The sequence below is a fragment of the Procambarus clarkii genome, chromosome 45 (genome assembly GCF_040958095.1).
Source record: "Procambarus clarkii isolate CNS0578487 chromosome 45, FALCON_Pclarkii_2.0, whole genome shotgun sequence".
NCBI lineage: Eukaryota > Metazoa > Arthropoda > Malacostraca > Decapoda > Cambaridae > Procambarus > Procambarus clarkii.
The window spans coordinates 2,010,772-2,032,550 of NC_091194.1; the positions used below are offsets into that span (position 1 = coordinate 2,010,772).

General features: G+C 40.0%; 1 protein-coding gene across 7 annotated transcripts; it reads right to left on the bottom strand.

Moving 5' to 3' along the window:
• Positions 1–324: 324 nt before the first annotated feature.
• Positions 325–21,498, bottom strand: LOC123769925 (malate synthase). Of its 7 annotated transcripts, none has more exons than XM_045761366.2 (12): positions 21,398–21,498; positions 13,082–13,217; positions 12,227–12,436; positions 10,834–10,911; positions 10,226–10,528; positions 9,246–9,432; positions 7,559–7,699; positions 6,519–6,672; positions 5,566–5,674; positions 4,179–4,266; positions 3,412–3,575; positions 325–2,191 (listed from the first exon to the last, which is right to left on the bottom strand). In XM_045761366.2, the coding sequence occupies exons 2-12, from the start codon at positions 13,184–13,186 to the stop codon at positions 1,940–1,942; spliced, it is 1,791 nt and encodes a 596-aa protein (XP_045617322.1). In that variant the 5' UTR covers positions 13,187–13,217; positions 21,398–21,498; the 3' UTR covers positions 325–1,939. The 7 variants fall into 7 exon arrangements, with proteins under 7 accessions (XP_045617322.1, XP_045617320.1, XP_045617321.1 ...); XM_045761364.2 differs by lacking the exon at positions 21,398–21,498 and adding an exon at positions 14,044–14,192; XM_045761365.2 differs by lacking the exon at positions 21,398–21,498 and adding an exon at positions 13,959–14,133 and having other exon boundaries at positions 13,082–13,214.
• Positions 21,499–21,779: the final 281 nt, after the last annotated feature.

A 21,779-nucleotide genomic window follows, 5' to 3' on the forward strand; every position in this document is an offset into this window, starting at 1 on the left:
GGTACTATATACCTCTGAATCTTCTATAACTTTGTCTTGTGTTTAACTGGGTATGGACTCCAGGTTGGAGCTGCATACTCCAGGATTGGTCTGACATAGTGGTATACAAGGTCCTAAACGATTCTTTACACAAGTTTCTAAAGGCAGAATTTGTGTCCCATGATCTGTGGTTCTGCTCACTGCATGTGCAAAGGATTAATTTGGACTCAAGATAGTGATTGTAACATTCAGTACACATACAACCAGCTATCATTCTGGGTTCGTAGACGACCTGCAGAAGTGACAGTCAGTATATTAGGCACTAAAGGAGAAAAAGCACAAAACTGAAAAGCCAGATATTTTATTTATAAAATGTAATCCCAAAAATATTATATATTTACCTGTATATATATATATTATATATACACATTTATTTTATATTTAATGTATTGTATATATAAACAATTCACCAGTAACTATGTACTTTTGGCACCATATTAGTTCCTTGCCATCCCATAAGTATTTGGCAAAGCTGTATATATTGTATATATTAATTATATATTAAGTTGTACACAAGGTGATTCACCAGACAAGACCTATCCCTCATGTACTCTCACATTTACCCTACAAACGTTTTAACCATTTAACTCTCAGGAATTATCTTGTCAGTATCTTTTAAATTTCCTTTCCTTAAACATTTCATTCACCCTATTCACTGTTTTCTATGGGGTTGTCTAGCCATCTTGTACTATCTGTAACACCATAACTATATTTTGCATCATCTCGCATTAACAAAATATTCCATACAAACATATGATTGTGCCATATCCATATGGTCATGCAATCTCCATAAATGCTTTTGTTCATTCTTCAGTGAATGCTTCACACTAAATACTTCTCAAATTTTAATTTCTAACTATAATCTTGCTCTAAAATAAAAGCATATATATTCTCATCAGAATATTTATAATACCTGTATATATTTGCTTTTCACAAACAATCCTCTGGATACATCATGTAAGTAAACCATTCATCTTACCATGTTTGTCGAAACTTGCATTGTAGTTCCCTAATGCACCTATCAAGTTTGTACTAAATACTTCCACTTGCCGAAGAACAACCCAGGCTTATGCCATGAATATCTAACCTTTGTTAACAATAATATAGTACCCAGGTACCAGTATTTAGCAATAGAGGTTCTCCATACAAACTCAGAATGCCAATACTCAGTATACATTCAGTATTTTCTGTTGATACACACACACACAGTATACACTATGTATGCTCAGTATACACAGTGTGTATAATCACTATGAAGTATATACATACTGTATACTCGGTTATAGTGTGAGCACTCAGTATGAAGTATATACATACTGTATACTGTATTCAGTATACACAGTGTATATCATTGCGTTTTACCTCCAACCAGTTTGAAAGTTCTTCGATTCGCACAACCCCTGACCAGACTTTTCCTGTAATGACTTTATTGGTAAGGCCACTGCTGATAACAGCCTACACCACACACAATTCACAACCCAGCTGATCAGCAGGGAATTATTACCCTGGTAGACTGTCGATTCAGATTTTAGACGATTGCTTAAATGAACTGATATCCTCATCTATATTATACAGAACCAGTTTGTTACCAAAATCTATCTATAAATTGGAGGAGTTCATACGCTGCAGGTAACAAATGTATTTTGTAGGTTGTATTGCGTTTCAAGAATATATAAGTCTAGCTTATCTTCTCTGGTCATTGACTAGGAAATTGATTCTCTAAGCAAATACTTTTACAAAAAATATGAGAAAAAAAACCACAACAATATTAAAATGTAAAAAAGTTTAACATTAAACAAATATATATACTTATATATATATATTTATGGTATGTTGCTGAAACCCAAGCACAAGCATTTCTAACTACTACTTTAGTGTCTGGCTGGAAGAAAATGCTTTTCTACTTTAAATGTTTCTTCTGATAGCTCAAGAATGTGTGATCAAGATTTAAGTATGTTGTGAGAAACTCGGGAAAGTCTCTCTTGGTAACAATCTCTTCAAATATTTCAGCAGCTGCTTGTAATCTTTCCTTATCTTTATCTGACTTAAAAGGCATTTGGTCGTCTAAGACCACAGCAGAGTTTACGAAGTCTTTAATCAGTTGCTGAACGAGACTTCTTGTGATAACTTCATCATTATCCTCCAATGTTGCCTGTAAAATAAATTACATTATTTGTATAACTTGGATTTAATAAAACAAAAACAAAAATGGCATACAGATGAGCACCTAGTGTACAAGAAATAAAATAATTGATTTTGACATTTTTGCTATAAAAATATTCATTGCAAATATTTGCTAGATATATAGCATTTATTAAATACTACAAAAATTATACTATTACACAGTTCAAATTCAAAAATTCAAATGTTTATTCAGGTAAAGTACATACATACAAGAGGCGATACAAAAATTGATAGATTTATAGATAGAGCTAGTACATACAATGCCTAAAGCCACTATTACGCAAAGCGTTTCGGGCAGGAGTTGTTTAATCACTTTCAGTCTGGCACATATTTTCCACAAATAAAACATTTTGACACTAACACATTCAACTGCCAAGCAAATAAAGTAACAAGCTCTTTCTGCTACTTCTCCTATTCGATTTCTGAGCCATTCAACTTCACCACAGAATGCCCTGCAACTGCACCTTGCCAGTAACAGCATTTTCCACTAACTTGATATTTGACTACAGCTGTTGAATGAGATCTTCCTTTTCATTAAGAGGAAGTTACTTGTACTATTGCAATAGATGCTCACTAAGAACCTTCACTCCTCTATATTATCTTTGAGATCTTATTATGTATTTTCCACTGTATATTTATAAACCATTATTGAGAAAAGAATATTTCTTAAATCATTGTACCATCTCAAACCTAATACCTTTGCTCTTGGCAATCTCACAGTTACCATCTACTTCTCAATTACTTATTCATCTAAATTTTGCAATGCCTCTTGTATTTCTTCAATACAATAGTTTACCTTAAATTTAGAGGGATCTCTCTCTCTTCTGACTTCCATCTTACTCACTTGCCTGGACAGAATTATAAAGTCACTTAATCTGTTTTCTTTAAATATATGATAGCATTCCTCTCTTTTTATCATCCTTTTATGGACTTCATAAAATTTCTTACTTATGCTATTCTCTTATTTCTCCTACAACTGTTTTATGCTTGTAGAATACCAATCCCAAACACTTAAACTCTTAAATCTCTCCTAACATTGGCACTTCATTCCCAGTTTTAATACAATAGAGTATTATTATATTTTGTCTATTATTTTGAAAAGCTGAATTAAACCCATCATTTTGCTCTCTCACCTCTTAAAAACTTAACTAGTGTCTACAATCTTTATAACTTTCTTCTCTGACTCACCCTGTGTCTGATCCACTGCCATACTTGTGAGCGAGAAATTTCTGCTGTAGCCGAGTCTTCTACTGCTGCTTTATAAATGAAGTGGCCTTTGCCTTGCAGCCATGCATCAATGAAGAGGATACCAACAGCTACATTGTGCCTAAGGCCATCTAAGGTCACACCACCTGTAATAAGCGTAATATTGTATTATGAACTTCTGAAGCATTGAAGGTCTTTGAAATAACATTTAAAACCAAAATAAAATACTTGCAAATGATTTTTTAATAATGTATCTAATAAACATATTTTCAACAAATACAGTAATATGAAACATGGCAACCAATCATGCTGAGGGGATGCTCATTCTCTTTACTTATTTTTGAATACAAGCATCAACTGTTTCACTTTTGTGATAGCCAATGAATACTGAACATGAAAACTGCCAGTAAATGTTAAATGCACTTTTCAAGTGTTTTCAACACCTGAAAGTACTTAAAATATCTCAATTTATTTTCCACACAAAGCCCACCACTGTAAGAAAGGAAGTACACAAAGGAATGAAGGCATAAAATACTACGTCAAATTTGAAATATTATATACAAACCTAAAATTACCGATATTGTACTCAAACCCAAAAGAACAAAATTATAAACAAACCCAAAATTATTGATATTGTACACAAGCCCAAAATAATTGATATTGTACACAAGCCCAAAATAATTGATATTGTACACGAGCCCAAAATTACCGGCACCGTACACAAAGTCAGGCAAGCTTTATCTCGGTACCTGAGGGCATCTGTAACAGGTCTTCAGGGGTAAGCTGCACATCCTGTCGTTGAGTGTGAATCTGGTTTATCTCCACGTGGGCCAACATCTAAAATATATTAATTAATATCAGAAATATATAGCTGAAAATAATCATCAAGTTTCCAATAAATGTTACCCATAATTAAAATACAAGATCAGCACCCTATGAATACACACACAAATACACAAGACCCCAACATACACAATATACACATATACATACCTGAATGCACACACACACATCTATATATACCTTATATTCAGTATTGGGGGGAAACAGTCAAATATTCCTCGACTGTAACAATATTTATAAATGCATAACCCTTTTTATGTTTTGCAACTCCATAGTCTCCTGAGACTGATGGATGCCTACTACTACTAACCCTGCTGTAAAACTAATACAAAATCTCTCAGTTTCATTAGAAGTACAGTACAGTACTGTATTATACACATCATATGGCAGTCTGTTGAAACCATAAATTGTTTATAGTGCTACTGCCAGGTTGCTAGTTAGGCAGACAAATGAACAGTAAGCGAGATTCGCTCTATGATGGTCACTTGTAAGGCTAAGGACGCATTTGAAGATGTTTGAATGTGCATTATTCTTCTTCTAGAAGTCCTCTTGAATTTGAGGACTTCCAGATACCCTATAATAATCCTACAGGGATGTTTGATAAGATCTCTATGGTGCTGGGGGTCAGAATGTAATTCTACCTGACTGCATATGATCTGTCATATGACATACTGATCTTTATCTTAGGCAGAAATTGAATGACACAGCTACAACCCTCCCTGTCCAAGATCCAGCAGCCATCTTCCTAAGATGCAGCTACCATCCTCCCTCCCTCCCCACAAGGTGCAGCTACCATCCTTCATCCCCACAAGGTGCAGTTACCATCCTCCCTCCTCACAAGGTGCAGCTACCATCCTCCCTCCTCACAAGGTGCAGCTACCATCCTTCCTCCCCACAAAGTGCAGCTACCATCCTCCCTCCCACCCTCCCCACAAGGTGCAGTTACTATCCTCCCTCCCTCCCCACAAAGTGCAGCTACCATCCTCCCTCCCCACAAAGTGCAGCTACCATCCTCCCTCCTCACAAGGTGCAGTTACCTTCCTCCCTCCATCTAAACTTTTTCTCTGTATATATAAAATTAAACAAAACAAATCTTCACATAAGACATTCAGAATGCAAAAAAAAAAAAAAATTAAATAGAAACAGTAGAGCAAGAAGAAAATATTAGTCAGCACCAAAACCAAGAGGAAAGGCAAAGTAAGATTCATTATTATGACTATAAACATACAGTATTACTTTTGTCTAATGAATTTCAAATTGTGCGCAGATTTATTAAGCATGTGTTAAACTTACTTTATTCATAACTGGGACTAAACGCACATCATACACCATGAAGCCATCAGCACCGGCAAGTATTTCCCGATATTTAGCCTCTGTAATTTTGGTTATAACATTCGGATCTCTGAAAAAATTATTCATCAATGTCAAGTTTAAAATGATAGGTAAAACTATGTTTGCCACTGGAAAGTTTAAATAAAACTATATAATGAAGTGTAATAGAGTAGTCACTCTCCGTTTACAACATATCCTTAAAAAATGTACATGCAATACACTGACTGTGGATAGTATGCGAGACTGTGGAACCACAAAAAAATTCATGTTTTATGATGTTCATCCTTCAGAGTAGAAGATGATCATGACTTCAATGAATGGGTTGAAGTCGTGTATTTGCGCTTGACTTAGATTGAGGAAAGAGTTGTGCAAATTGTCAGCCTCACTCTCTTGTTCTGGCTTATTTAAGTCCAGCAGCAAGACGAGTCGAGACGGCAGGAAATTAGGTTAGGATGCAGTGGATGGCCCAGAAGTGTCCTACATGTCTCACTGAGCCACAATGCTTTGCTAGTTCTACGTTAAGCCATTCTGGTGGTTTCCTCCTTGCCTTTATTTCTGTGCTGCAGTTCGTATTATGTACAAATATCCCCATCATCACTATTCGTACTATCAATAGTGATAGTACGAATAGATGGGTAAGTTTTCATATGGCTAAGGACTATATGATAAAGTAATGTAACTGTGCTAGTGTTCAGGATGTACTGCTCATAGTTAAAGTAGTAAATCCAGCTAGTATTCAGTATTGTGCAAAAAGGGACATATAGAGAACATAATGAGAGAGAGATTAGAACAAATATACAATTGTAAGGAATCCCTCTGACGGATCATGAAAGACACTAATACTGAAGAAATACCATGCAGTTATACCATTTCATCTATGTAACCCAACAGATACACACACACCAATGGCTTACTGAGATTCCAGGATGGTAGCTGCCATACCGCCAGTTGCATGAGCTCCTCGTCTGTGGCAAGTCTGGATGACCAAATCCATATAGCTCCGCAGAAAGTGACGTTGCATGTTAACATACTTATTGCGGTCTGGCAAAACAAAATCACTCCTGTGCCCTAAATAAATCACAGTCATGAGATTAATGAAATTTTAAAATTAAGATAATTTATATAAATTGCTAAATATTTAATAAATTCAATAATAGTAAATACATGAACAAATCCACAAGGGCTGTGACGAAGGTTTGAACCACAAGGGCTCGTCACGGTCCTTGTAGATTTGTTCATTTGATGAATCACGCTATTGTGATTTGTGTGTGTAGTGGGTAAATACATTAACACATCTGTTGCTTTTTCTCCTTGACACCTCATCATTTTTAAAGTAACTTCATTTAAAGTTCTTTAATGAAAGGGGAATTGCTGTTAACATGAAAGAGTTAAGATGAAGTGCATTTTACAAAGGGGTATTTTGAGAGTTAATCTAGTACCTATGACATCAGACTACTATACCTCTGTGTATAGTATTATTATGTGTGTATTAATATTATGTGTATAGAATGTGACAATTTCAGTCAGTACCTTTCTGTGCTGTAGTAATGTACTGTATGTGCTTACACAAATTTTAAATTACATCTTAGTTGCTAATTGCTAGTCTCCTGTGCTACACATTATTCTACGAAACATATGTAAAATAAATTTTGTGGAGCGTAGTATACTTCCTGAGGTAATGTCCACAAGGGGTAAATATGTACTTACCCCTTGTTTGTATTGTTTGCTGTCTCAAATATACAGCCTGTAGAATACAACTTTCTATTCCATCATTTATATTCATCCACAGTGGCTGGAAAGACTTGAGAGATTCTCCTAACTAAATATATTATTAAGTTACAACAATATACAATATTTGTGTAGCATGATAAATTGGATCATTATGCTATGTACTTTAAAAGTGAAAAAGAACATGCAAATCAGAAAGCTGAGAACTTTGATATCAGCTACTTACCAAATTTATTAACGAAGGATGCAGAGTAATCCCAAATTCCACAATTTAGACCAAGAGAATGGTTGCGAAGCTCATACAGTATTTGATCCATCTCAAATGATGCCAATATATTTTCTATTAGCACACAAGCCTTGATTGTACCTGGAATTAATTATAAATTAAATATACTATAAATGCTGTAGCATGCTAGCCTTTTGTAAGAAAAAACGTGACATCAACTCTCAAAGTGTGGTTATTGTCATATGTTTATTCACAAAGTAATACAGTTATCATCATACGTTTATCGTCATATGTTTATTCACACGGTAATACGGTTATTGTCATACGTTTATTCACAAGGTAATCAGTTATCGTCATACTTTTATTAACATGGCAAATACGGTTATCGTCATACGTTCATTCACAAAGTAATACAGTTATCGTCATACGTTCATTCACAAAGTAATACAGTTATCGTCATACGTTCATTCACAAAGTAATACAGTTATCGTCATACGTTCATTCACAAAGTAATACAGTTATCGTCATACGTTCATTCACAAAGTAATACAGTTATCGTCATACGTTCATTCACAAAGTAACACAGTTATCGTCATACGTTCATTCACAAAGTAATACAGTTATCGTCATACGTTCATTCACAAAGTAATACAGTTATCGTCATACGTTCATTCACAAAGTAATACAGTTATCGTCATACGTTCATTCACAAAGTAACACAGTTATCGTCATACGTTCATTCACAAAGTAACACAGTTATCGTCATACGTTCATTCACAAAGTAACACAGTTATCGTCATACGTTCATTTACAAAGTAATACAGTTATCGTCATACGTTTATTCACAAGGTTATTGTCATATGTTTATTCACAAGATAATATGGTTATCATATAATGATTGACATGGTAATGCGGCTATCATCAGACAACTATTATTGTCTGGGATTTATACCAATGATGATAATATGGATATAATAGCCCTGAATACATGTTTATTGTCAACCTGATCAACCAGGCTGTGACTCGTACGTCAGGCTGCGAGCAGCCGCGTCCAACAGCCTGGTTGATCAGTCCGGCAACCAGGAGGCCTGGTCGACGACCGGGCCGCGGGGACGCTAAGCCCCGGAAGCACCTCAAGGTGTGGTAGTAGATATACCGTGACCCATGAAAAAAATATCTTGCCATCATTTCAAGACCTTATCATGTAAATGTAGTTATCACAAATGCTACAATGCTAATACAGTAGTTGTCATGGAATGAAATTACATTATAATTACAGTACATGATTCACCCCCCCCAAAACACACACACATCCTGATTATGTACATATGGTTTTTACAACTCTATATGATGTAATGAAGTATACCAGGTCAACCAATCCTGGAAGAATCAATCAATTCTTCAACAATCGAAGCCATGGAAACATCTGGAGGCAGAAAGTGGGGAAAATAATATATATATGTCTGCATTGAAACTTAAAGGGAAGTAACTAAGTACTGTAATTATCAAAAGAAGGCGCAATGCTTACAGTTGTGCTACTGTATGTAGCACAACGTAAAGTCAAACCATGATGCCAAACATTCTAGGAGACAAACATACAAAAGGATCTTGCTCAGTAATGTGTAGGTGTACAAAATGAACACCGATGAAATAAAGATGCAAAATAAAGGGAAATAATAAGGCAAACCTTGAGGAATGTTGAGTTTATCTTGGGTCCAGCAAAATATATTATTCCAAACTCTAGCCTCATTAGCTCCTTCAAGTTTAGAGAGATAAAAGAATGGCCCACTCTGTGCAGCTACAAGACGGGAAGCACAGTGGAACATAAGGAGCCCAAAGTCAAAGAGAGGCCCAGGAACTTCCTTCCCATCAACCTGAAAAATAAAGTTTGATATAATTAACCTATGTTATTATGGAAGAGATATTCATTTCAAATAGAAAACACAGTATTTCCATTTGCCATTTACCGAGTCCTTAACTTCAAATGGCAAAGCAAAACTAAGTGTCTAATAAGCAAGAGGAAAACAAGTAGGATGCAAAACTTGAATGACATGAACACTATGACAAAGGGTGCATACTTTTCTCAGCTTTCAGACCCTACTTCAATAATACTGATACTAGGAAGTCATTGGAGAAAAGTTCAGCCAAGCTCACAGTCACTACAGAAATTTACACACAAAATGCAAACATTTCCAAGCCCTACTTAGCATAACAAGGACTTCTATGTAGTGCTATCACAAGCAGGTCCTGGGTGACACTAGCATGTCCTTTCAGCAGTTGAACATTGTCAATTTGAAATGTGAAATGTGTTTTTCTTCAGTGTATCCCTAGCACTAGCATGGCCCGACTAGGAGGTTATATTACTTGTTCACATAAACATTAGTTATATGCAAGATGAGTATAGCAAGATGAATACTAATCCATTCATCTTGCTAAGAAGAATGCAAGATGCAGAAAAATATTAAAAATATGAAATATAAAAAATATGAGTACATGAAGTAAGAGGTTGTGTACGCATTAGATGCATACACAAACTAACACAATTATAAAAAAAGAAGGCAAGGTGTAGGACATCTAATGAATATACCATAATCACTTGGCTAGATTCTTTACATGAATGGCTTTACTGTGATAGTACGATGCAGCACATAACGTGTTTCCACGAACCAGAATATTGTGTTCAATCATGTTCCAGGCACGAGGACGTAACATTAAGATTGGTAATTTGCCGATATCTCCCACGCCAGGGAAAAGACCAAACACAGCCTTATAAACATTATGAAGGCCACGCAGCTGGGCACACCAAGTTGGACAATGACCATCGTCAAAGTCAGTCTGTATACCATTGACATCACATTGTAGTGCCTCTATAAACTTGTCAGTGTTCGCAGGGGACACATCCCCCAGGTCAAGTTTGCGGCACACAAGTCTCTTTGGTACTGGAGCCACTCTCCAGCTCCCCTCCTCAACCTGAAATAAAGAATTACAGTAAATAAATATTCCATAATGCGACAAGACTCATTTTAATGTTAAGACACTAATGACATCACAAATATGCACATGTGCACTGAAGGAATAATATACATGGAGAAGAGACTCTCTCTCTCCTCGTCTCACCATGCCCAGCTTCACGACAATGCATTTTCATCACTTCATAACGATGTCATCATCATTTGACTGAACAAGTGCCTATTTATACTCTCATACAAAAGTAGTACAACATGCATTACAGCCTAATTATACCTATTTCATAAAGAATGCTAAAGTCACTTTACCTTCAAATTCCTTATAAAGCTTGGCAGATGACCATTAATATCCATCTCTACTTTTCGCCTCAGTCGCTCTTTCATCATCTGTAAAAATAACATGTTGCTGTACAGTACTGAAACAGTTATTTATGGGAAAGTCAAAATAACTTTAGAGTGAATACCTTTTTAAGACATTTCTGAATTATTATTGTGCTTCCCGGTGCTGTTTGCTAACATAACAAGACAGGGTTTAGCCAAACACATTGCCAGTGGTGTTCATACACATATATAGTTTGTACTTCACATCTGAGAAGCGAGAACCTCTGTTCCTGGATGCCTGCTTACAAGGTAGCAGCGACATTTATATTTTGACAGTACTGTACCGTATTTACAATTGACCGCCCATGGAAAAGGGATAATGTTTTGGAGATTAAAATCACTTTTGCCTAGCTTCGTATTAAATTTAAAAAAAATCTTTTTGTATCTAATAAAATTCATAAACATTTTGATTGTTGAAAAATGAGAGGAAAACAAATAGGGACCAAATAATTCAATACTAAATCAAACATGTTCTCAAAGCATAGAATATTACTGAATATAATAATTTTAAAATCACTAATGAACATTGTTTATTTTAGTGAAAATAGAGCACAGAGTGTAATGAAATGCTCTTATAAGGGCATCACTTGGGTAGATTAACTTAGCCTACATCACTGAGACTGTAAGGCCTTTGTAAATACGTAGAGTACAGCAGGTACCCGGTGAATCTCAACCCACAGGGGACAAGGATCTTTTCCAAACATCTTGCCCCCATCCCCACCACCCCTCAGTGGTGGGCATGGGGGCTGTGGTGGATGGTGGCAAAGTTCAGTGGTGGATGTGTAGGGAGCTTTTGTACTCAGAGATCAATCCACTTTCTATGTGATATGTGTGTGAAAATACTGAGAGGCATCAAAACATAGTTCCATTTCACGGTAAATAAAAAATGAAACTGTGTAGACAAATGAACACTTGACTCATGGGTAATGCAAATTTTATGAGGCGAGTTTGGTGATCAATTTTCTAGAAGGGAAACGCTCTGTGTATTAGTGGCTCTATATAATGTTTACCTGCTCTGTATTGTTTACCTACAAATTCTCGACTGTATTTTGCATCTAATGTATGTATTTTCATATAAATAAACATTATTATTATTATTATTATTATTATATTACTATTATTACATACTGAAAACTTCTCATGAAAGAATAAATGGAATTGAAGACCATGTTCGTAAAAGCTGTTTACAAGGTTCTCTGTCATGGTCACCCCACTAAGTAGGCAAGGGCACCATTGGTATAAAATAAATGTTATTAGTAACATCAGGATACGGGACTACTGCTATGACAAATACACAATACATAGGTGAGAGCTTTCTTACAAGGTCAAATTGAGCATTAAACTGTCTGGTAAGCTCAGCGACAAATTTGACAGCAGCTGGAGTAAGAAGTGTGGCATACTCCTCTTCCATTCCTTCTGGAGGTGGTTCTACTTCCACGTCAGTCACACCTATCTGAGCCAAGCCTGCTTTGAGCGCCCCCACCAGACCGCTTTGGACAGAAGAAGCATTGAAGACAACTTGCTTTTTACTCTGAAAAGAAGCAGAATTAAATCAAATATTTTGCTTTCAACTGTCATAAGTTGGAGAAACATTCACAGATGATGAAAAAAGCCTTTTAGGAGTAAAATATGCAAAATAATAAATGTAACATCTGTCCTCCCACATTGAATACACACAAAAAATAGCTTGGTTAATACAAATGAGTTCTGAGATACTGTACTTATTAACAATGATACTATGTAAATGACTTTCAACTTAAGTACAGTACTTGCTACTTTTAATCTTGAGTGAACTATCAAGCATAATGTACGTAAGGGTCTACATTTGGGATTATATTTGTATAAAAGTAAATTTAAACTTATGTAACATAATCAGTCTTTAACTAATTTAGTTGTATGAAACTAACAAATATTCAGGCGATGAGTCACAATAACGTGGCTAAAGTAAGTTGACCAGACCACACACTAGAAGGTGAAGGGACGACGACGTTTCGGTCCGTCCTGGACCCTTCTCAAGTCGATTGCGATTGTTTGTGACGATTGATGAACCACAATCGACTTGAGAATGATCCAGGATGGACCGAAACGTCGTCGTCCCTTCACCGTCTAGTGTGTGGTCTGGTCAACTCACAAATATTAAGTACATATACACTTAAACATACTAATAAGTTCTCACTTTTTCAGCACAGCTGCTAGCATTTCTGAGAGTAGGGGAGTGCAAGAGTAAATGGTTCCTGATGACTTGCAAACGTCCATGCATTCTTGTGTCAGCCATTGCCATAATTCACTCTTCTTGGCCTGTGTAAGATCTGCTGTAAAGACAATCAAAACATTAAGTTAATTCTTAAAATAACTGTGCAAAGTCATATAATACACAAGACAGTTGGACAATGAATTTTAAAATGTACATGACCTTACCTCAGCCTTACTCAACCCACTGCAATACAGCCTAACCTAACAATATACAGTATATGGTTTTGACACTTAGAAAAAGATGAGATTTGTCAAAACACCTATGTACAATCTCACCATACCCTGATCACCTAGCCAAACGTTTTTAAAGATAATATAATCTCTATCTTCCATATAGTATTCACATCCTCTTCAGTATTTGTAATGCAGATTATAATTCTCCTCAGTCCCTTTATAGTACATTCATTTCCATGACAACAAAAATAATAAAATTGCATAAAAAGAGCAAAGCACAGCAGAAATTATATGGCAAGAAAATTATGTATTAGAAAATTACTGTCAAGTGGCAAGAATAAAATCCGAATTGCTTGTCGCATATTGGGATAAAGTCCTTAATTAAGGTAAGGTGATTATCATGAGAAAATGCTAAGCCAGTATGACAATATAGCACTCGCAAAGCATATGAGAATAAGGAAGGTATTGGAATAAGAAAGAGTTAAGGAACGGTGCCCAACCACTTTGTTTATGAGGAATGGAACGTCGACCCCCCAATAAGAGTGCCAGGCGGAGTAACAAGTGGCCAGAGTGCCAGGCGAGGAGTAACAAGTGACGAGAGTGCCAGGCGGAGTAACTGACCTTACCTCTACACAGACACCAAACGCAACACCTCAACAACTCCCAGGAACCAGCACGAGGTCAAGGAGGAACCAGGAATACAACACATACTGTTTGCGAGACGGTACAAGAGTTGTTTTGGGGCCACGACGACAGATGGAGCAAAGGTTGTTGTTGTTGTTGAAGGGATAGAGGCAGCTAGTGCACGTGCCCGCGCGAGCTGACGGTCTAAAAGTAGCGAATTTGTAATAAGAGTAGCCCAATTTTTTGTTTAGTGACTGATACGGGTTTCAAAGTAATATATTTTGGTATATAGAGTACACTACACGATGTAAATTAGTTTATTAATATTATTTCTGCACACACAATAAATATATATATATATATATATATATATATATTTATATATATATATACGTATATTTTTTAACCTAAAAGGGGTACCACCTCTGGTGCATGTGTAGGGACCCATAGCCTGGAGCACTTGTACACAAGCAACCGCTGAAGCACAACCATGCACGAACCGAAGCCTGACCATGCACAACCCACAGCCCAAGTGCCCTCATCCAACCCCCACAAAGCTAAACAGCCCCAGAGCACAACCAAACTCCATTCCTAGCTCGACCAAACAATTGAACTATAAACAAAAAAAGAAACCCGGATTCCTAGCAAACATATAAACATAGAGCCTTAGCAAACAAACCTGGAGCACTAGTACACAAACAAGCGCTGAAGCACAACCATGCACGAACCGGAGCACAACCATGCACAACCCAAAGCCCAACAAGTCACACCCCTGGTGTTATGTAATCTGAACCCGACAAGTTGTGAAACAGGAGCCCGACCAGTTGTCTAACCGCAAGCCTAGCATGAACGAACCATACAAACAACCTCTGGATTACAACCATGCACGAACGGAAGCCCGACTATGCACAACCCAAGGTCCAAATTACACCCCCGGAGCCCGACCAGTTATTTAACCGGAGCCCGACCAGTTATTTAACCGGAGCCCGACCAGCTATTTAACTGGAGCCCGACCAGTTGTGTAACAGGAGCCCCACCAGTTGTGTAACCGGACCCCGACCAGTTGTGTAACCCAGACCAGTTGTGTAACCTTAAGCCTAGCAAGTATACATCTCATCCAACCCCCACAAAGCTAAACAGCCCCAGAGCACAACCGAACTCCATTCCTAGCTCGACCAAACAATTGAACTATAAACAAAAAAAGAAACCCGGATTTCTAGCAAACATATAAACAGAGCCTTAGCAAACAAACCTGGAGCACTAGTACACAAACAACCACTGGAGCACAACCATGTACGAACCAGAGCACAACCATGCACAACCCAAAGCCCAACAAGTCACACCCCTGGTGTTATGTAATCTGAACCCGACAAGTTGTGAAACAGAAGCCCGACCAGTTGTCTAACCGCAAGCCTAGCATGAACGAACCATACAAACAACCTCTGGATTACAACCATGCACGAACGGAAGCCCGACTATGCACAACCCAAGGCCCAAATTACACCCCCGGAGCCCGACCAGTTATTTAACCGGAGCCCGACCAGTTATTTAACCGGAGCCCGACCAGCTATTTAACCGGAGCCCGACCAGTTGTGTAACAGGAGCCCCACCAGTTGTGTAACCGGACCCCGACCAGTTGTGTAACCCAGACCAGTTGTGTAACCGTACCCCGACCAGTTGTGTAACCTTAAGCCTAGCAAGTATACATCTCATCCAACCCCCACAAAGCTAAACAGCCCCAGAGCACAACCAAACTCCATTCCTAGCTCGACCAAACAATTGAACTATAAACAAAAAAGAAACCCGGATTTTTAGCAAACATATAAACATAGAGCCTTAGCAAACAAACCTGGAGCACTAGTACACAAACAACCACTGGAGCACAACCATGTACGAACCAGAGCACAACCATGTACGAACCAGAGCACAACCATGCACAACCCAAAGCCCAACAAGTCACACCCCTGGTGTTATGTAATCTGAACCCGACAAGTTGTGAAACAGGAGCCCGACCAGTTGTCTAACCGCAAGCCTAGCATGAACGAACCATACAAACAACCTCTGGATTACAACCATGCACGAACGGAAGCCCGACTATGCACAACCCAAGGCCCAAATTACACCCCCGGAGCCCGACCAGTTATTTAACCGGAGCCCGACCAGTTATTTAACCGGAGCCCGACCAGCTATTTAACCGGAGCCCGACCAGTTGTGTAACAGGAGCCCCACCAGTTGTGTAACCGGACCCCGACCAGTTGTGTAACCCAGACCAGTTGTGTAACCTTAAGCCTAGCAAGTATACATCTCATCCAACCCCCACAAAGCTAAACAGCCCCAGAGCACAACCAAACTCCATTCCTAGCTCGACCAAACAATTGAACTATAAACAAATAAAGAAACCCGGATTTCTAGCAAACATATAAACATAGAGCCTTAGCAAACAAACCTGGAGCACTAGTACACAAACAACCACTGGAGCACAACCATGTACGAACCAGAGCACAACCATGCACAACCCAAAGCCCAACAAGTCACACCCCTGGTGTTATGTAATCTGAACCCGACAAGTTGTGAAACAGGAGCCCGACCAGTTGTCTAACCGCAAGCCTAGCATGAACGAACCATACAAACAACCTCTGGATTACAACCATGCACGAACGGAAGCCCGACTATGCACAACCCAAGGCCCAAATTACACCCCCGGAGCCCGACCAGTTATTTAACCGGAGCCCGACCAGTTATTTAACCGGAGCCCGACCAGCTATTTAACCGGAGCCCGACCAGTTGTGTAACAGGAGCCCCACCAGTTGTGTAACCGGACCCCGACCAGTTGTGTAACCCAGACCAGTTGTGTAACCGTACCCCGACCAGTTGTGTAACCTTAAGCCTAGCAAGTATACATCTCATCCAACCCCCACAAAGCTAAACAGCCCCAGAGCACAACCAAACTCCATTCCTAGCTCGACCAAACAATTGAACTATAAACAAAAAAAGAAACCCGGATTTCTAGCAAACATATAAACATAGAGCCTTAGCAAACAAACCTGGAGCACTAGTACACAAACAACCACTGGAGCACAACCATGTACGAACCAGAGCACAACCCAAAGCCCAACAAGTCACACTCCTGGTGTTATGTAATCTGAACCCGACAAGTTGTGAAACAGGAGCCCGACCAGTTGCCTAACCGCAAGCCTAGCATGAACGAACCATACAAACAACCTCTGGATTACAACCATGCACGAACGGAAGCCCGACTATGCACAACCCAAGGCCCAAATTACACCCCCGGAGCCCGACCAGTTATTTAACCGGAGCCCGACCAGTTATTTAACCGGAGCCCGACCAGCTATTTAACCGGAGCCCGACCAGTTGTGTAACAGGAGCCCCACCAGTTGTGTAACCGGACCCCGACCAGTTGTGTAACCCAGACCAGTTGTGTAACCTTAAGCCTAGCAAGTATACATCTCATCCAACCCCCACAAAGCTAAACAGCCCCAGAGCACAACCAAACTCCATTCCTAGCTCGACCAAACAATTGAACTATAAACAAATAAAGAAACCCGGATTTCTAGCAAACATATAAACATAGAGCCTTAGCAAACAAACCTGGAGCACTAGTACACAAACAACCACTGGAGCACAACCATGTACGAACCAGAGCACAACCATGCACAACCCAAAGCCCAACAAGTCACACCCCTGGTGTTATGTAATCTGAACCCGACAAGTTGTGAAACAGGAGCCCGACCAGTTGTCTAACCGCAAGCCTAGCATGAACGAACCATACAAACAACCTCTGGATTACAACCATGCACGAACGGAAGCCCGACTATGCACAACCCAAGGCCCAAATTACACCCCCGGAGCCCGACCAGTTATTTAACCGGAGCCCGACCAGTTATTTAACCGGAGCCCGACCAGCTATTTAACCGGAGCCCGACCAGTTGTGTAACAGGAGCCCCACCAGTTGTGTAACCGGACCCCGACCAGTTGTGTAACCCAGACCAGTTGTGTAACCTTAAGCCTAGCAAGTATACATCTCATCCAACCCCCACAAAGCTAAACAGCCCCAGAGCACAACCAAACTCCATTCCTAGCTCGACCAAACAATTGAACTATAAACAAATAAAGAAACCCGGATTTCTAGCAAACATATAAACATAGAGCCTTAGCAAACAAACCTGGAGCACTAGTACACAAACAACCACTGGAGCACAACCATGTACGAACCAGAGCACAACCATGCACAACCCAAAGCCCAACAAGTCACACCCCTGGTGTTATGTAATCTGAACCCGACAAGTTGTGAAACAGGAGCCCGACCAGTTGTCTAACCGCAAGCCTAGCATGAACGAACCATACAAACAACCTCTGGATTACAACCATGCACGAACGGAAGCCCGACTATGCACAACCCAAGGCCCAAATTACACCCCCGGAGCCCGACCAGTTATTTAACCGGAGCCCGACCAGTTATTTAACCGGAGCCCGACCAGCTATTTAACCGGAGCCCGACCAGTTGTGTAACAGGAGCCCCACCAGTTGTGTAACCGGACCCCGACCAGTTGTGTAACCCAGACCAGTTGTGTAACCTTAAGCCTAGCAAGTATACATCTCATCCAACCCCCACAAAGCTAAACAGCCCCAGAGCACAACCAAACTCCATTCCTAGCTCGACCAAACAATTGAACTATAAACAAATAAAGAAACCCGGATTTCTAGCAAACATATAAACATAGAGCCTTAGCAAACAAACCTGGAGCACTAGTACACAAACAACCACTGGAGCACAACCATGTACGAACCAGAGCACAACCATGCACAACCCAAAGCCCAACAAGTCACACCCCTGGTGTTATGTAATCTGAACCCGACAAGTTGTGAAACAGGAGCCCGACCAGTTGTCTAACCGCAAGCCTAGCATGAACGAACCATACAAAACCTCTGGATTACAACCATGCACGAACGGAAGCCCGACTATGCACAACCCAAGGCTCAAATTACACCCCCGGAGCCCGACCAGTTATTTAACCGGAGCCCGACCAGTTATTTAACCGGAGCCCGACCAGCTATTTAACCGGAGCCCGACCAGTTGTGTAACAGGAGCCCCACCAGTTGTGTAACCGGACCCCGACCAGTTGTGTAACCCAGACCAGTTGTGTAACCGTACCCCGACCAGTTGTGTAACCTTAAGCCTAGCAAGTATACATCTCATCCAATCCCCACAAAGCTAAACAGCCCCAGAGCACAACCAAACTCCATTCCTAGCTCGACCAAACAATTGAACTATAAACAAAAAAAGAAACCCGGATTTCTAGCAAACATATAAACATAGAGCCTTAGCAAACAAACCTGGAGCACTAGTACACAAACAACCACTGGAGCACAACCATGTACGAACCAGAGCACAACCATGCACAACCCAAAGCCCAACAAGTCACACCCCTGGTGTTATGTAATCTGAACCCGACAAGTTGTGAAACAGGAGCCCGACCAGTTGTCTAACCGCAAGCCTAGCATGAACGAACCATACAAACAACCTCTGGATTACAACCATGCACGAACGGAAGCCCGACTATGCACAACCCAAGGCCCAAATTACACCCCCGGAGCCCGACCAGTTATTTAACCGGAGCCCGACCAGTTATTTAACCGGAGCCCGACCAGCTATTTAACCGGAGCCCGACCAGTTGTGTAACAGGAGCCCCACCAGTTGTGTAACCGGACCCCGACCAGTTGTGTAACCCAGACCAGTTGTGTAACCGTACCCCGACCAGTTGTGTAACCTTAAGCCTAGCAAGTATACATCTCATCCAATCCCCACAAAGCTAAACAGCCCCAGAGCACAACCAAACTCCATTCCTAGCTCGACCAAACAATTGAACTATAAACAAAAAAAGAAACCCGGATTTCTAGCAAACATATAAACATAGAGCCTTAGCAAACAAACCTGGAGCACTAGTACACAAACAAGCGCTGAAGCACAACCATGCACGAACCGAAGCCTGACCGTGCACAACCCACAGCCCAAGTGACACCCGGAGCCCGACCAGTTATTTAACCTGAGCCCGACCAGTTGTGTAACCGCACGCCTAGCTAGGTCTACTTAGACTGTAGCTGGTGCGCCCCCACATGAAATATTGCATCCAGGCATGGAGACCTCATCTTCAGAAAGACATAGCTGTTATGGAGCCATGTCTTACCAGAGCTATGGAGATATGTCTTACAACAAAAATCATACCAGAGCTTAGTCATCTCTCGTATCAGGAACGGTTGAGGGCCACAGGGCTAACAACACCACAAACCAGACATGACAGGGCGGACTTCATAGAAACCTTTAAAATACTAAACAATTTGGAGAATGTCGATCAGGACAATGTCTTCAAAAGGTCAGATGTTACACGAACAAGGAGCAACGGGTTCACACTCAACAAGCGAGAATGCTTTTTCACCCACAGGGTTGTAAACCCGTGGAACCGCCTACCCGCCGAAGCAGTAAACGCCAAACCTCTGCTGGGTTTTAAAATAAAGCTGGAAAAGATCATCAGAACAAATGGGGGGACCTTTGACAAGCCGCCGGCTTACTGCCCTCATCGAGGCCACTAGTGTTAGTGGCCCTCAGGTAAATTCAGTTCCCGGAAGGGTGTCCCCGCTCCTTCCTGTTGGGAAGTTTTTCATCTATGGCAGTATCATACTATCGTGCAAGAGGAGCCACACATCTATGGATCATCCGATAATGTCAGTACATGAAAGTCGATAATAAATGGTGTGTAGGTTTCCGTGGTGCAGTGGTAAGACACTCGCGTGGCGTTCCGCGAGCGCTTTGTCATGGGTTCGTATCCTGGCCGGGGAGGATTTACTGGGCGCAAATCCTTAAATCCGCAAATGTAGCCTCTGTTTAACGCAACAGTAAAATGTGTACTTGGTTGCAACAACGATTCCTCGCGGCGGGGATCGTATTCCAGGGACCTGCCCGAAACGCTACGCGTACTTAGTGGCTGTACAAGAATGTAACAACCCTTGTATATATATAAAAAAAAAAAAAAAAAAATAATGCGTCTTTGGATGTGGGGGAGACGACCGCCGCGTTAACGAGCCTAGCCTGACGACGGGGTAGTTTAACACTGGGGAAGTGTATTCTACGTAATATCCTACCCATATAACGTTGGCAAATCATGATCCTCAAAATCTTAAACAATATCCGAGAGAGGACAGACTATTTAGCATTAGAGGAATACAAACATTTGAATACTGCAGAACCCGGATGAAAAAAAAAATACGGAAACAATGACCCTCGAGACATTACAAAACTCAATGTTATAATAGCGAGCAAATGTATAATGCATTAAGCATTGTAGGTGGAGGTAGACTATATATTCATGCGTACCTCCCAACTGCTCAGATATATTTGAGAAACAAACAAACTTATCAGCCTTACCTACACGGGAGCGACGCACCTCACGCCGCCCTGCTTCTTGACGACTGAACGGGTCGGCGTCGATGACCCCGTAGCGTCCAACCGATCCAGAGACTCCCTGCCTAAAATGATTTGAACGCCATATTGAAATTCCTAGCGTATAGCGCCAGGAATGTGTAAATTAATATTTATATGCATTATAGGCCTTTCTAAAGTAATTTATAGATCTGAATATCATATATTGTCTAACAAACCAATTATTTAAGTAAAGATTTTAATTATGCCAGATACACGTCTCATCGCAAACAAGAAGATTCGTCGGCGGATTTTTTTTTATTTTTTTTTATTTATATATAAAAAAAGAGTTTTTAAATTCTTGTAAAGCCACTAGCACGCATAGCAT